Source organism: Pipistrellus kuhlii, unplaced genomic scaffold (genome assembly GCF_014108245.1).
Source record: "Pipistrellus kuhlii isolate mPipKuh1 unplaced genomic scaffold, mPipKuh1.p scaffold_m20_p_12, whole genome shotgun sequence".
Taxonomy (NCBI): Eukaryota; Metazoa; Chordata; class Mammalia; order Chiroptera; family Vespertilionidae; genus Pipistrellus; species Pipistrellus kuhlii.
This window is the reverse complement of record NW_023425427.1, coordinates 4,810,164-4,823,834: the sequence shown is the minus strand read 5'-3', so window position 1 is coordinate 4,823,834 and position 13,671 is coordinate 4,810,164. Positions and strand designations below refer to the sequence as shown.

At 36.4% G+C, this 13,671-nt stretch overlaps 1 protein-coding gene across 4 annotated transcripts in view; it reads right to left on the bottom strand.

Annotated features, from left to right (window-relative positions):
- The window catches only part of CNTRL (centriolin), an 87,261-nt gene that overhangs the window by 11,612 nt on the left and 61,978 nt on the right, over nucleotides 1–13,671 (bottom strand). For all 4 annotated transcript variants that reach the window (XM_036432862.2, XM_036432863.2, XM_045579875.1 and 1 more), the window contains 9 exons: nucleotides 10,932–11,124; nucleotides 8,895–9,025; nucleotides 8,614–8,754; nucleotides 8,385–8,511; nucleotides 7,274–7,438; nucleotides 6,363–6,522; nucleotides 5,220–5,335; nucleotides 4,920–5,137; nucleotides 2,751–2,908 (listed from right to left, as the gene is read on the bottom strand). In XM_036432862.2, coding sequence (XP_036288755.1) covers nucleotides 2,751–2,908; nucleotides 4,920–5,137; nucleotides 5,220–5,335; nucleotides 6,363–6,522; nucleotides 7,274–7,438; nucleotides 8,385–8,511; nucleotides 8,614–8,754; nucleotides 8,895–9,025; nucleotides 10,932–11,124 — 1,409 coding nt within the window. The remainder of the gene's footprint in view (nucleotides 1–2,750; nucleotides 2,909–4,919; nucleotides 5,138–5,219; nucleotides 5,336–6,362; nucleotides 6,523–7,273; nucleotides 7,439–8,384; nucleotides 8,512–8,613; nucleotides 8,755–8,894; nucleotides 9,026–10,931; nucleotides 11,125–13,671) is intronic.

Sequence of the window (13,671 nt, the reverse complement as noted above, 5' to 3'; positions counted from 1 at the left end):
AGATATTATTTGCACCTTTGTTTTTCTTTTCAGTACTATACAAACACATATACATCCCTAGGAAAAATCATCCCTTTGAGGGATGAGGTTAATAGTATTTTTTTTAAATAAATCTTTATTTTTCAGATTATTATAATTATTCCTCTTTTTTCTGCCCACAGCTCCCCCTCAACCTGGTTCCCACCCAACCCTCTGCCCTTACCCTCCCCGCACAGTCCTCATCCATACGTGTATGATTTCTGTCCAGTCTCTTCGTAAACCCCGTCCTCGCACCTCCCATACCCCTTTCCCCCCAAGAATTGTCAGTCCACTCCCTTTCTATGCCCCTTATTCTATTATATTCACCAGTTTATTCTGTTCATCAGATTTTTAAATATATATATATTTTATTGATTTTTTTACAGAGAGGAAGGGAGAGAGATAGAGAGCTAGAAACGTCGATGAGAGAGAAACATCGACCAGCTGCCTTCTGCACACCCCCCACCGGGGACATGCCCGCAACCAAGGTACATGCCCTTGACCGGAATCAAACCTGGGACCCCTCAGTCCGCAGACCAACTCTCTACCACTGAGCCAAACCTGTTTCGGCGGTTGTAGGTTCTGGCTATTCATCACTTTGAATATTTCTTGCCACTCCCGTCTGGCCTGCATAGTTTCTGTTGAGAAATCTGCTGACAATCATATGGGCGCTCCACTGTAGGTAACTGTTTTTCTCTTGCTGCTTTTAATATTCTCTCTTTGTCTTTTGCTCTTTGCATTTTAATTATGATGTGTCTTGGTGTGGATCTCTTTGGATTCCTTCTGTTTGGGGTTCTCTGCGCTTCCTGGACTTCTAAGTCTATTTCTTTCACCAGGTGAAGGAAGTTTTCTGTCATTATTTCTTCAAATAGATATTTTTTTCAGTATCTTGCTCTCTCTCTTCTTCTGGCACCCCCATAATTCGGATATTGGTATGCTTGAAGTTGTCCCAGAGGCTCCTTACACTATATTCATATTTTTTTATTCTTTTTTTCTTTTTGCTTTTCTGGTTGGGTGTTTTTTGCTTCTTTGTATTTCAAATCTTTGACTTGATTCTTGCAATCCTCTAGTCTGCTGTTGGATCTCTGTATAATATTTTTTATTTCAGTCAGTGTATGCTTAATTTCTAGTTGGTCCTTTTTCATATCCTCGAGGGTCTTACTAAATTTATCGGCCTTTTCTAGAAAATTCTTGAAAAACTTTATAACAGTGGTTTTGAACTCTATATCCCATAGTTAGCTTTCCTCCATTTCTTTCAGTTGACCTGTTACTTTGTCTCCATATTTTGGCTGCTTCCCTGAGTTGATAGAGTGGCTTTGTGTGCTAGGTGTCCTATAGGACCCAGTGGCTCAGCCTCCTCAGTTACCTGAGGTGAACACTCTTGGTGCACCCCTTTGTGGGCTGAGTGCACAGTCTTGTTGTAGTTAAGTCTTGATTGTTGTTGGTATCACTGAGAGGAATTGACCTCCAGGCCAATTGGTTGTGAGGATCAGCTGTGTCCACAATGGGAGAACTGTGCTAGAGACACTCTTATGACACAAGACTTGCTTCAGTGGGCAGTGCGGCTTTGGTGCTCACTGAGTCTGCCCCCTGAGTGTATCTCTTATGGATCTGAGGAGCTGTAATCTGAATGGTCCTACTCTGATCCCTGGGTATACTGGCTCTTAGATCTCCTAGGAGGTGCTAATTTAGCCTCTGCCTGAGGCCACCCAGCAGGAGCTACAGAGAAATCTGCAGATTCCTCTTCTTTGTTTGGGTTTTGAAGATGCCCAGATGAGGTGCAGCTGTGAAGCAATGCAAGCTGCTGTGAGGTCTTGGATGTTCTATGTCTCTTTTGGATGTTCTATGTCTCACTGACTCAGCAGCAGTTTGTTAAGTAAGTTTAGAATTCAAAGGACAAGGCCATTTATATGCAAAAGCCTCTGCACTCAGCTTGGATGGGGTGGAGTCTCAGGGTGGAGCAAATAGCGATGGTTTCCCATCACCCCTGCCCTAAGAGGCCCCTGGGTCTCAGTGTCCCACAGTAATTGCTGTAAGCACCTCTGAGAGAAAGCTGCCCTCAAGTTTTGCCTGCTGCCAGACAGTCCAGTTTCTCCCCAAATGAGTCTGGGTCCCAAGTCTTGCCCGGAACTGGAGTTCAGAGCAGTCGGGAGCTTTTGTCTCCCACACGCTTGAATAAGCCAGCTGCGTACTCAGTTGCCAGCCCTTTCCACGTGTATGCACACCTCCGTACCTCTGGACTTTACTTCCACAGCTCCTGTGAGTCTCAGCGTGCTTTTCTTTTTCCTTCTAGTTGTAGAGTTTCCACTCAGCCAGACTTCCTGTGGTTCTGGATGATGTCCATTTAGTATTTTAGTTGTAGCTTTGAAATTGTTGTACGAGGAAGCAGTCCAGGTGTTTACCTATGCTGCCATCTTTGTTTCTCCCTCTCAATAGTAATTTTTATTTCATCTTTTTGCTGTTTTGAAATTGTTCTTTTAAGAACAAAAATTAGTTTTAAACAGCTTTGAGATATTCATATAGGATGTATTTCACCTACTTAAAGTATACAATTCAGTGGCTTTTAATATATTCACAGTTGTACAAATACCACCACAATCTAAATTCAGAACATTTTTGTCATTTCTAAAAGAAACCTCAGGCCCATTAGTGTGAGTTATTTCTATAATAATAAATATTAAACAATTAAAAGAACACCATAAGGCAGAAGCCCATGCTGTGTGGCCTCATACCTTGTAGCTGCTGCTGCATTGCTGCTATGTCTTCATGCAGGGAGAGCTTGTCCCGGTTTAACTGGTCTAGCTCCTGCTGTAGTTTTCTGACACTCGATTCCAGTTTTTCTAAGTTCGATTGCTCCATTTTGCTATTTTCTTCTGTAGCTGCTAAAACCCTACCATCAAGTAAAGAATAGATAGGCTGTCAAATATGAACTGTTCAAGCATACATAAGAGACCACTGAGGGGCAGTGTTACACTTTCACAAATTAGTTATGAACTCTGAAGGATTATAAATCTTAAAAATTTAAGACTTTTCAACTCATTTTCAAAAAGACCTATTTAAAAATAGGAGATTTTTAAAAAACAACACTCACTAAATTGAAGTTTTATAAAAATCAGGGATGAAAATATGACTAGCTCTAAGAATTCAAAAAATCCAAGTGGTTAAAATGGAACTCTAACTCCTGATAAGTGTTAAAGCAAGAAACACATTGTTTGTATCAGAGGATTTGCTCATAAGTAGATGTGCATGTGCATGCATTCTCTTATATAACTGGGATTACACAGTATGCACTTGCTTATGTCTGTGTTTTGTTTTGTTGTTTTTTCCCCACTGAGAATAATTACTCTGAGATTCAGCCATGTTCTTGTATCAATTCTATCCCTTTTTATTGCAGAGTAGCACTCCATGGTACAAATATAGTGTAATTTGCCTATCTGTTCACCAGTTGATTGACATTTAGGGTGTTTCCAGTTTTTGGCTATTGCAAATAAAAGCTGCTATGAACATTCACGTATAGTCTTTGTTTGGACATATGCTTTCATGCCTCATGTGTAAGTAACTAGGAGTGCAAGTGCTAGATCTTCTGGTTGGAAGTGGTCTTACTAACATTTTACAATCTCACCAATCATGTGTAAAAGTTCCTGGCTAACATTAGGTACGCTTAGTCTTTAGTTTAGCCATTCTAATAGGTGTGTAATGATACCTCATCGTGGTTTTAATTGCATTTTCCTAATGGTCAATAATGCTGCACATCTTTTTATGTGCTTATTTACTACCTATATATCTCTTAAGTGAATTCTCTGTTCAAATCTTTTGCCCATTTGAAAAATTGGATTGTTCCATTTTCTTATTATTGAATTTTGAGAGTTTATATATACATATTTTGGGCAAGAGTCCTTTATAACATGTGGTTGTAAATATTTTTCTCCCATCTGTCTTTTTGTTATCTTAACAGTGTCTTCTGGGAGGATTTTTAAGTTTTGAGGAAGTCCAAATTAATCAATTTATTCTTTCATGGATCATGCTTTTAGTGTCATAGCTAAAAAAGATTTGTCTAACTCCAGGTCACAAAGGCTTTTTTCCTAGGAGTTTTATACTTAGGTTTTACATTTATGGTCCATTTTGAGTTAATTTTTATATACAGTGTGAGGTATGGATTGAGGTTCTTTCCTTTAAGGGGGAGGTTAGATACACAATTGTTTCAGTAACATTTTTTGAAAAAACCATCTTTTCTCTAATTAAAAAGATATCTTTGCATCTTTGTTAAAATCAGCTGGCCACATATTTGTGAGTTTACTTCTGGAATCTCTATTCTGTTCCATAGATGTATTTGTCTATCTTTATACCAATTCCACAGTGTTTTTTGATTACCATAGTTGTATATTAAGTCTTGAAATCAGGTAGTATTAGTACTAAATATTTGTTCTTTTTTTTCAAAATTGTTTTTGTGTCACAACTAAAAAGTTTTAGACTTTATTCTAGGTTGTTAGCATATGAGTTTTAGAACTAAACTGTCAATTTCTATTTTAAATGTCTGTTGGGATTTTGATTGTGATTGTTTTGAATTTATAGATCTCAGAACTGAATTGTAACAATATTATCTTCCTGCCCACAAACAAGGTATATTTCTCCACTTATTTCTATCTCCCAGTATTTAAAATATTATTTTATTTAAAGAACAAAACAAAACAGACTAAGAAAATGCTTTGGGGGTGGGGAGGCAAAGTATAAAAAGAAAGAAATTTGCCCCAAAATGCTATTGGTGAATTTCATTCTGATACTGAATTTGTGGAGTACTGTTTTTTCCTTTCTCAATTTCTCAAATTTTTGTATACTATTAGAGCATTTATGATTTAGCTTTCAAGAAGTGATCTTGCAAGCTTATTTGTTCCTATTCTTACCGTTTGGTTTGTGCCAACTTCTTTTCCCAGCTGTCACATTTCTCTTCCAGATCTTGCTTTTCTTTACACAAAGACTCAATACATGATTGCAATGCTCGGTTCTCAGCAGTTATTCGCTCTATTTCCCGTTTGTCCCTTTCAAGGAGCTGCTTCTGCCACTCTATTTCCCCTTTCTGTCGCACGGCTGCCTGCTGCAAATTCTCTAACTCCAGTTTCTCCTAAATCAGATAAAAGATGACTCAAACATGCTAAAAGACAAAGACTGCAGTTTGGTATTGGCAAAACAACTTTGTGTATTACCTCTAATACTTCAACTTGTGTCTTCTCTAATTCAGACATCTTTTGGTCATGCTGTAGCTTCAAACCTTGTAGTTCATTGTTTTCAAGGTGCAGCATGTCCAGAATATTCTTAAGTTCTAACAGAAACAAAACATGGTCCATGCTATCAAATGAATTTGGAAACATTTATAAAGTGAAACTGAAAAAAATGCTATTGACTGATACAAGAAACAAAAGATAATAAAAAAAAATTGTGCTGAGTTAATGGAGCTAATTGTATTTTTAATAAAAAAAATGATTTAAAAGTATCGCTAAGCATTAATGTTAACAAAACATTTTAATAAAAAAAAAACACATTTAACAAAGATCTAGTTCTAAAGGCATTAATCCTACCTAAAAGAATTTTAGACAAAATAAATAGGAAGAACTTAATCATATGTAAGTTGAGATTTACATAACTCTTTTCCCTTGAAGTATACATTTTTAAATAGTAACTCTTTTTTATTATAAAAATATGTTAACTATAAAATTTTGAAAAAAAAAGCATAAAAGAAAAAATCCATCATTATCTCACCATCTAATGCAGTAATATTTTGATGTTTTTCCTTCCAGAACATATAGATACACAAACATATTTTTAAATGAATTCAGACTAGACTCTATATTTTTACTTTTGTTCACTCTCCATGCCAGCATTTTTACATGTCATTAAATTTTAAAAATACAGCTTTTAAAGTGGTCATGTTTCCAAATTTTGTCATAAATTTTGCTGCAAGTAAAAAACTCAGGCAGCTTAATTTGTGAAATAAGGAAATACAGGCTTCTCTTTAAAAAGAAATATTCCCGTGATGGGCAAAAATGCTTACCTTCTTTAGATAACTAGAAATGGGCTAATTGGTGCAGTAGTATGAATTATAAGAGTCTTGAAACTGGGAGAGTGTTCCAACTTATACTTTGACCAATAGCATACAAGTTGGTCAGCAAGGAATATGATTATTTTGCTTTTAAATAAACTATTAACTTGAATGGGAGAAAATATCATTTTCCTTTTATAATCTATAAGATTAACTTTTAAAAGAAGTTTATTTGACAATTTTTCTTCTATGACCTGGAATATAGACATTTTCAATCTCAGACTTTATATATGTTTTCCTTTAAACTTACCAGTTTTATGTTTAGACATTTGCCCTAAAACTACCTGAAGATTTTCTTCTTCTTTTTCAATTTCCTGCTTTATAAGAGTAAGTTGGGTTTTTTTTTCACTAATTTGGACATTCAGTTCTCCTTTTTGAAAACTCATTTCTTCCAGAAGAGATTTTACTTCCTGTGCAAAAAAATTAAAAATAAAAAGTCACCTCCTGCCTTCACAAAATTATGAATGGAAACTAATATCAGTTCTGTTAATCTCATTTTATAAAACTTCTAATTTGGAAACAAACTAATGTTTGCCTTTTATGTCAAGAACAACACTGTATTTTACACTATCATATTTCTGTATAGAAGCAAAAAAGTAACATACTCTCTTCATTTAAAATGTATTTGTAACATTTGCCATGTGCAAGGCAATGTGTTGCAGAGAAAAAAGACTGATTCAGGTATCTCTCCTGCCCTCCAGGGGCTTCGTGTCTTGTGGGGAAGTAAGACTGGAGACATAAACATGATCAGGAGAAGTTAAGATGCCCTACGAAACATGTTATAGTGCTATGAAATTCAAAAGAGAGAGAAAATTCTTCCAAGATAAAGGAAAAGTCAGGCAAGTCTTAGTGGCATGAACCTGAACCACGAAAAATAGGTAAGATCTGGACATACTCAGAAGGAGAATTCCTGGAAAAGAACAAGTAGGAGGAAAGTACAGGGGCAGAACACCTTGGGCACGTCCAGAAAACATTATTGGGGAGCTACACATGACAACCACAGATAGCTATACAACATGTCACTAAACTGATGATACAGAAGAGTCAAGACTTGGAAATTTGCATTTGCATTTGGGAAGGAACCTATAGAAATATCTCAAAATAAATCTGTAGCCAAGCACTATCCTAGGACTCTTAAGAAAATCCACTGGAAAACATTACCCTAATGTAATTGCACTTCTCAGTTACTTCAGTTTCGCCTAGTGTCAAGGCTTCCTGGAGGTCAGCTTTGGCCTGGACCATGCTTTCTTGGAGTAGATTCAGCTCCTCCTTTTTATGCCCTAACTGCCTGTCCAAAACAGCCATCTCCTGCTGCTGAGCTGTCACCTGCATTAAAGAAAAGTGAAGAATATAAAGCTTGACAAAGGCCACAACCTAAAAATTGTGGGGAGACATTAGGAGCTAGCCTAATTATAATTACCGGGTTGCAAGATTGAGAAAAGCCAGGCTTGGAAATAGGCATGAAATGCCTAATAAAGACCTTGAACTCACATATGTAAAATCACTCAAATCATACCAAAAGCAAAAATGGTACAATAATGATCCCTCAGGTTATGGTTTTTAAAGAACTTTCCTATCTCTACCTTATTCCATTTGACAACTACTTTGACAATGGAAGTTAGGCAGGGATTTTTAAAATATATATTCATTTTGTAAATTTAAAAATTGCTTATAGCCTTAACTGGTTTGGCTCAGTGGATAGAGCATCGGCTTGTGGATGCAAGGGTTCCAGGTTCGATTTTGGTCAAGGGCATGTACTTTGGTTGCGGGCACATCCCCAGTGGGGGTGTGCAGGAGGCAGCTGATTGATGTTTCTCTCTCATCCATGTTTCTAACTCTCCCTCTCCCTTCCTCTCTGTAAAAACAAAACAAAACAAACAAACAAAAAAAAACAATAAAATATGTATTTTTTAAATTGCATATAATTTTAAGAGCAACATATGTTTATTTACAGAGAAAATGGAAAATCCTCATAGCACCCCCTTATCAAATGTACTTTGGTATAGATTAAAAATACAAACATAAGTAAACACATTTAACATAAACGATCTGAGTATATCCTGTTCTGAGACTCCTTTTACTCAATAACATGTTTTACTGAGTTTGGGTTGGACTCTACTCTTAACCTTTACAATATATAGTCTCATTTATGCTTTAAGTTTTATTTTGTATTTTCCAGTCTGTTCTACAAACGTATTACTTTTTATAATTATCACATGAATGTAGGTTTCAAAGCAGCATGCACTGGTTGTTCAAGGCATCTTGAACATACCTGGCTTTTCAGCTTCTCCAGCTCTGCCCTCTTGGCCTGCAGTAGAGTCTCTGACTCTTTAAGGACCTGCAAGTGATGATCCTCACTGTGTTCTGCGGCCTCGATGTCTTTTTGCAGTTTCTGCAACCTACAAAGCACACAATAGTAGAGCAGATCCAAATGGAGACTGACCCCCAATCTGTCTACCAGCACAAGCCCTTTGAAACCCCATAGAGGCCACAGTACTTACTCTTCGGTCAGTTTTTCCTTCTTCTTGCTTAGACATTGGAAGTCTGAGTCTTTTGCTGCAACAACCTTGTTTATTTCTTCCAAGATTTCTTCTTGTTCTATTTTGTGCTGCTCCAAATCCTTTGTGTCAGCCTGGATCAATCTAAAACATCGATTTATTGCTCCAAGGCCCTTAGACTTAACTCACACTATTTATCATAAATCAATTATTATCCTCTTAGAACTAAACTTTTCATTTATCTCACTGAATATATATATCAATGGCTGAGGGATTCCACCTACCTGAGCTGCTGGTCGGCTTTAACAAGGTTGACAGCAGTTTCCTGAGCTCTCCTTTCTAATTCCTCAGCATCTTTCTCAGTTTGCAATAACTTTCTCTTGGCATCAGCGAACTTTTCAGCAGCATTTTTTGTCTAGAAAACAAATTATCATTAAAAGTTACAGACTTCTCTCACAGCTATTGGTAGTGTAAATTGGTATAACTCTTGTCAAACAAGGCAATACAGAAATACTTTATAAATGTTCACTCATTGTGACTGTCCAATCCTCAGAAAAAAATTCAAAAGTAAACAACTACCACACAGAAATGCTCAATGTGTATTGGAAATTATATAAGTGGACAAATAATAGATTCAACAAGTGATAATGTATCAACACAACTGAATACTATTCAGCCTTTAAAATAGAGTGACAATGTAGCAACATGGGAGAATATTAATGATATTATGATGACTTAAAATTTTACAAGCACTGTAAGAGCAACTATGTAAAACTATATCTGTGTCATCAAAGACAGAAAGGCTATACAAAAAAATAATTATTTAAGGGTGATGAGACTGGATGATCTTATTTAAAAAAGAATCTGTAGTATTATTATATGTCACTTTTTTCAATTAAAAATATCTACCCAATTAAGTAGCAATGAAGTGATTTTACTACTATTCCCTCCACAAAGAGATGCTAGATGTACTCTAGCTATTTTCATGTTAAGTAAAACCTAAATAATCTGAAGATGATTTAATTATGGCTGACAATCACAAATATTAAATACTTTTAAAAATATATTTTTTTATTTCAGAGAGGAAGGGAGAGGGAGAGAGAGATATAGAAACATCAATGATGAAAGAGAATCATTGATTGGCTGCCTCTTGCATGCCCCCTACTAATTGGCTGGTTTCGGTCAATTTCATCATCTAAGCACTGGAAAAGCTTGGTATGCACTCCAGAATGCCACTCTTTTTTTTTGGTCTCTTTCTATGTCGAGTTTTAATTTGTCTGGCACTTTCCTTAAAAAATGTAGCATTTCTCCCTTCCTCTTCCTCTTTAGCAAGCTGCCTCCCTAAGTCATTTTGGGAAGATGAAGGGAAAAGAACTTAGCCTTGGTTCACTTACTATCTCTGCCTACTACTGGTATCATCAATTTTCTTTTATATGCCAGTGATAAATTTTTCTCTAGTCCTGCTCAGACCTATTTTCTCTCACAGTAATCTAACATGTGACAGAAGAAGGACCTGATCATTTGAAAAGAGATGAGGATAGCTTTTCATTCTTATTAAAACCATAACTCAAAGAATTTCTTTAATAAGTCATTCACTTCCATTCCTGGGTAATAGATTTCTGTTCTTCAAACCGATCCGCTTTTAAATAACAATATAAAAATAATAATTCCTGAGGTTGCTCCATGTGGGTATGGGACTTTATCCTGGAATTCTCACCTAACTAAAAAAAGCTCTCTTGGTGGGACAGAACCTTAACATATGACCTTGGGCCAGTTAACAGCCTCTCTGAGCTACATCTGTCAACTGGCTAACCATCACTTTACATGGTTGCCAGGAAGGTAAAATGAAAATAAATAAAATATCCAATATTTTCTCAAATAAAAAAATACTTTATTTTTTATATCCTTATCAACTTTGAGGACAAAGTAAGACTAGGAGTCCTGTAAGGTACAATGCTGCTTTATAAAAATATAAGATTGACGTATTTAATAATTACAGATATCAAACCCAATAAACAAAGACTCACATAGATAAGGAAGTGGCAAGTGTTAGGAACTAATGACTTCAGAAGCTTAACTATGCTACTTCATTTAATTAATATTAAACAGCACTGGTATTCTTAATCTGAATTTAAGTATGAGGAAAGCAAAGCTCAGGGACTTAAGTGACTTGCCCAAATTTTCATAGCTTCTAAACTAGCAGCATCTAGCATAGAACATGGCTGTCAGACTTGGACAACTTTAATCTTATAACATTTTCTTTCTAATCCTTCAAGCTGACAACAGTAAACTGTCTCACCCCAAACCACAACTGAACATACTTTCTCTTCTGTGTATGAAAGTTCACTCTCGGCTTCCGCCAGCAATCGATCAGCTTCCCTGAGCTCTGCTCGACGTTTCAGAAGGGTCTTCTCAATGCACTCAATTTCATCTACAATATCCTCATGGTGTTTGAGGGATTCTTCCATTTCTTGTTCATTCATAAAACTCTCCACATTTCCATCAATGAAATTTCTAAAAAAATCATATACATGCACATCAAAGTATTTTAAATGTTATAATAGAGACACTTGGAGCCTAAACCAATGTTAATATTTCTATTCTTCTGTGGAATAAAAATAAAACCACTACCACAATAATCATCCATTCCCTCAAAATTACCCTTCAAGACAGCTACCCCAAATACTGCCTAATTTTGTCTGTACTGCTAGAATAAGTGACAATATCTGACATGATAAGGGTTCGGTAACTCAAGGCTATCTTGTCAAAATTACTTGAAAACAAGACCATCTATGGCAAAAGAAAAAAAATTGAAAGTAAATCTACCGATATATTCACAGATTTATCTTTAAATGGAGGTATATAGAAACTTTCACTTTTTCCTTTGAACATTTTTGTATTATCAAATTCCCTAAAATGATCATTTAAATTACACTTTTAAATCTGGGAAAAGAAATGATTATCCAACTGCCCTGCCATATTACTCAAAAAATTGTCCCTCACATAAACACCTACAAAATAATAGAAATAACCATTCCCAAACCCTCAAACATCTTATCCCAAGGTCTTTGCTTTTCCCTGCCATGTCTGTTAGAATTCAGAGACCAGAAAAGGAGGAGCATCCCTGAGGCCTGGAAAAACACACAGCGGGGAGGTCCATCAAGCAGCTGAGAAGCCCGAATCGGCACAGGCGCGTGGAATCCGGGGAGTTCTTCGGTCACCCACGGAAAGGAGAAGGAACACCACATAACCAGACATCCTGAGAAGAGAGGCCATGGGGAGACAAAAACATAGTCCGCACATGAAAGAAAAGCAGGCATCACCAGAAAAGGAAGTAAACGAGCCCGAGGTAAGCAGCCTACCAGAGCAAGAATTCAGAATAATGATCATAGGCTGGCTAAAAAGAATGGAAGAGAAATTTGACAATAACCAAGAAGAAATGAGGAAGAACCATGAGGAACTGAAGAAGAACCATGAGGAATTGAAGAAGAACCAAGAAGAAATGAAAAATGACATCGCTACCATGAAGAACTCAATAGAAAGCATCAAGAGTAGACTAGAGGAAGCAGAGGACCGCATCAGTGAGCTAGAAGATAAGATGGAAAAAAATACCCAAGTAGAGCAGCTTCTAGAAAAAAAGATTAAAAAGCAGGAGGAGAGCCTACGGGAGCTTTGGGACATTACAAAACAAAATAATATTCGAATAATAGGGGTTCCAGAAGGAAAGGAAACTGAGGTAGACATGGAAAAAGTATTTCAAGAAATAATGACAGAAAACTTTCCTGAAATAGAAAAGAAAAAACCCACACAAATCCAAGATGCTCGCAGAGTCCCAAGCAAAATGAATCCCAGAAGACAGACTCCAAGGCACATTATAATCAAATTGGCAAACAACAATGACAAAGTAAGAATCTTAAAAGCAGCCAGAGAGAGACAGAAAGTTACATACAAAGGAACCCCCATCAGACTAGCAACTGATTTCTCAACAGAAACTTACCAGGCCAGAAGGGAATGGGATGAAATATACAAAGTCATGCAAAGGAAGGGTCTGAATCCAAGAATACTGTACCCAGCAAGGCTATCAATCAAAATTGAAGGAGAAATCAGGAGCTTCACAGACAAAAAAAGACTGAAGGAATTTATCTCCACCAAACCAGCAATGCAAGAAATGCTAAAGGGTCTACTGTAAAAATAAAGAAATAGGAAGTGAAGAAGGAACACGGGTATAGAATAAAAATGGCGTCAAATGTGTACCTATCAATAATAACCTTAAATGTAAATGGATTAAATGCTCCAATCAAAAGACATAGGGTAACAGATTGGATAAGAAAACAAGACCCATACATCTGTTGTCTACAAGAAACCCACCTCAGAAAAAAAGATGCACACAGACTGAGGGTGAAGGGATGGAAAAAAGTTTTCCAGGCAAATGGAAATGAAAAAAAAGCTGGGGTAGCAATACTTATATCTGACAAATTAGATCTCAGAGTGAAGGACATAATAAGAGATAATGAAGGCCATTTCATAATACTAAAGGGAACAATCCAACAAGAAGAAATAACCCTGGTAAATATATATGCACCCAATACAGGAGCAACCAAATACATAAAAAAACTGCTGGAGGACATTAAGAGAGAGATTAATAGCAATACAATCATAGTAGGAGATTTTAATACCCCACTGTCACCCTTCGACAAATCATCTAAACAAAAAAACAGCAAAGAAATATCGATCCTAAGTGACTCACTAGACCAGATGGAATTAATTGACATCTTCAGAACACTCCACCCCAAAGCCACAGAATATACATTCTTCTCAAGTGCACATGGGACATTCTCAAAGATAGACCACATTTTGGGTCATAGGCAAAGTCTCTTCAAATTCAAGAAGATAGAAATCATATCAAGTATCTTCTCAGACCATAATGGCATAAAACTGGAAATTAACTACAATAAAAATAATCCAAAGAAATCAAACACATGGAGACTAAACAGCACGCTATTAAACAAGGACTGGGTTACCAGAGAAATCAAGGAAGAAATTAAAAACATCCTGGAAACA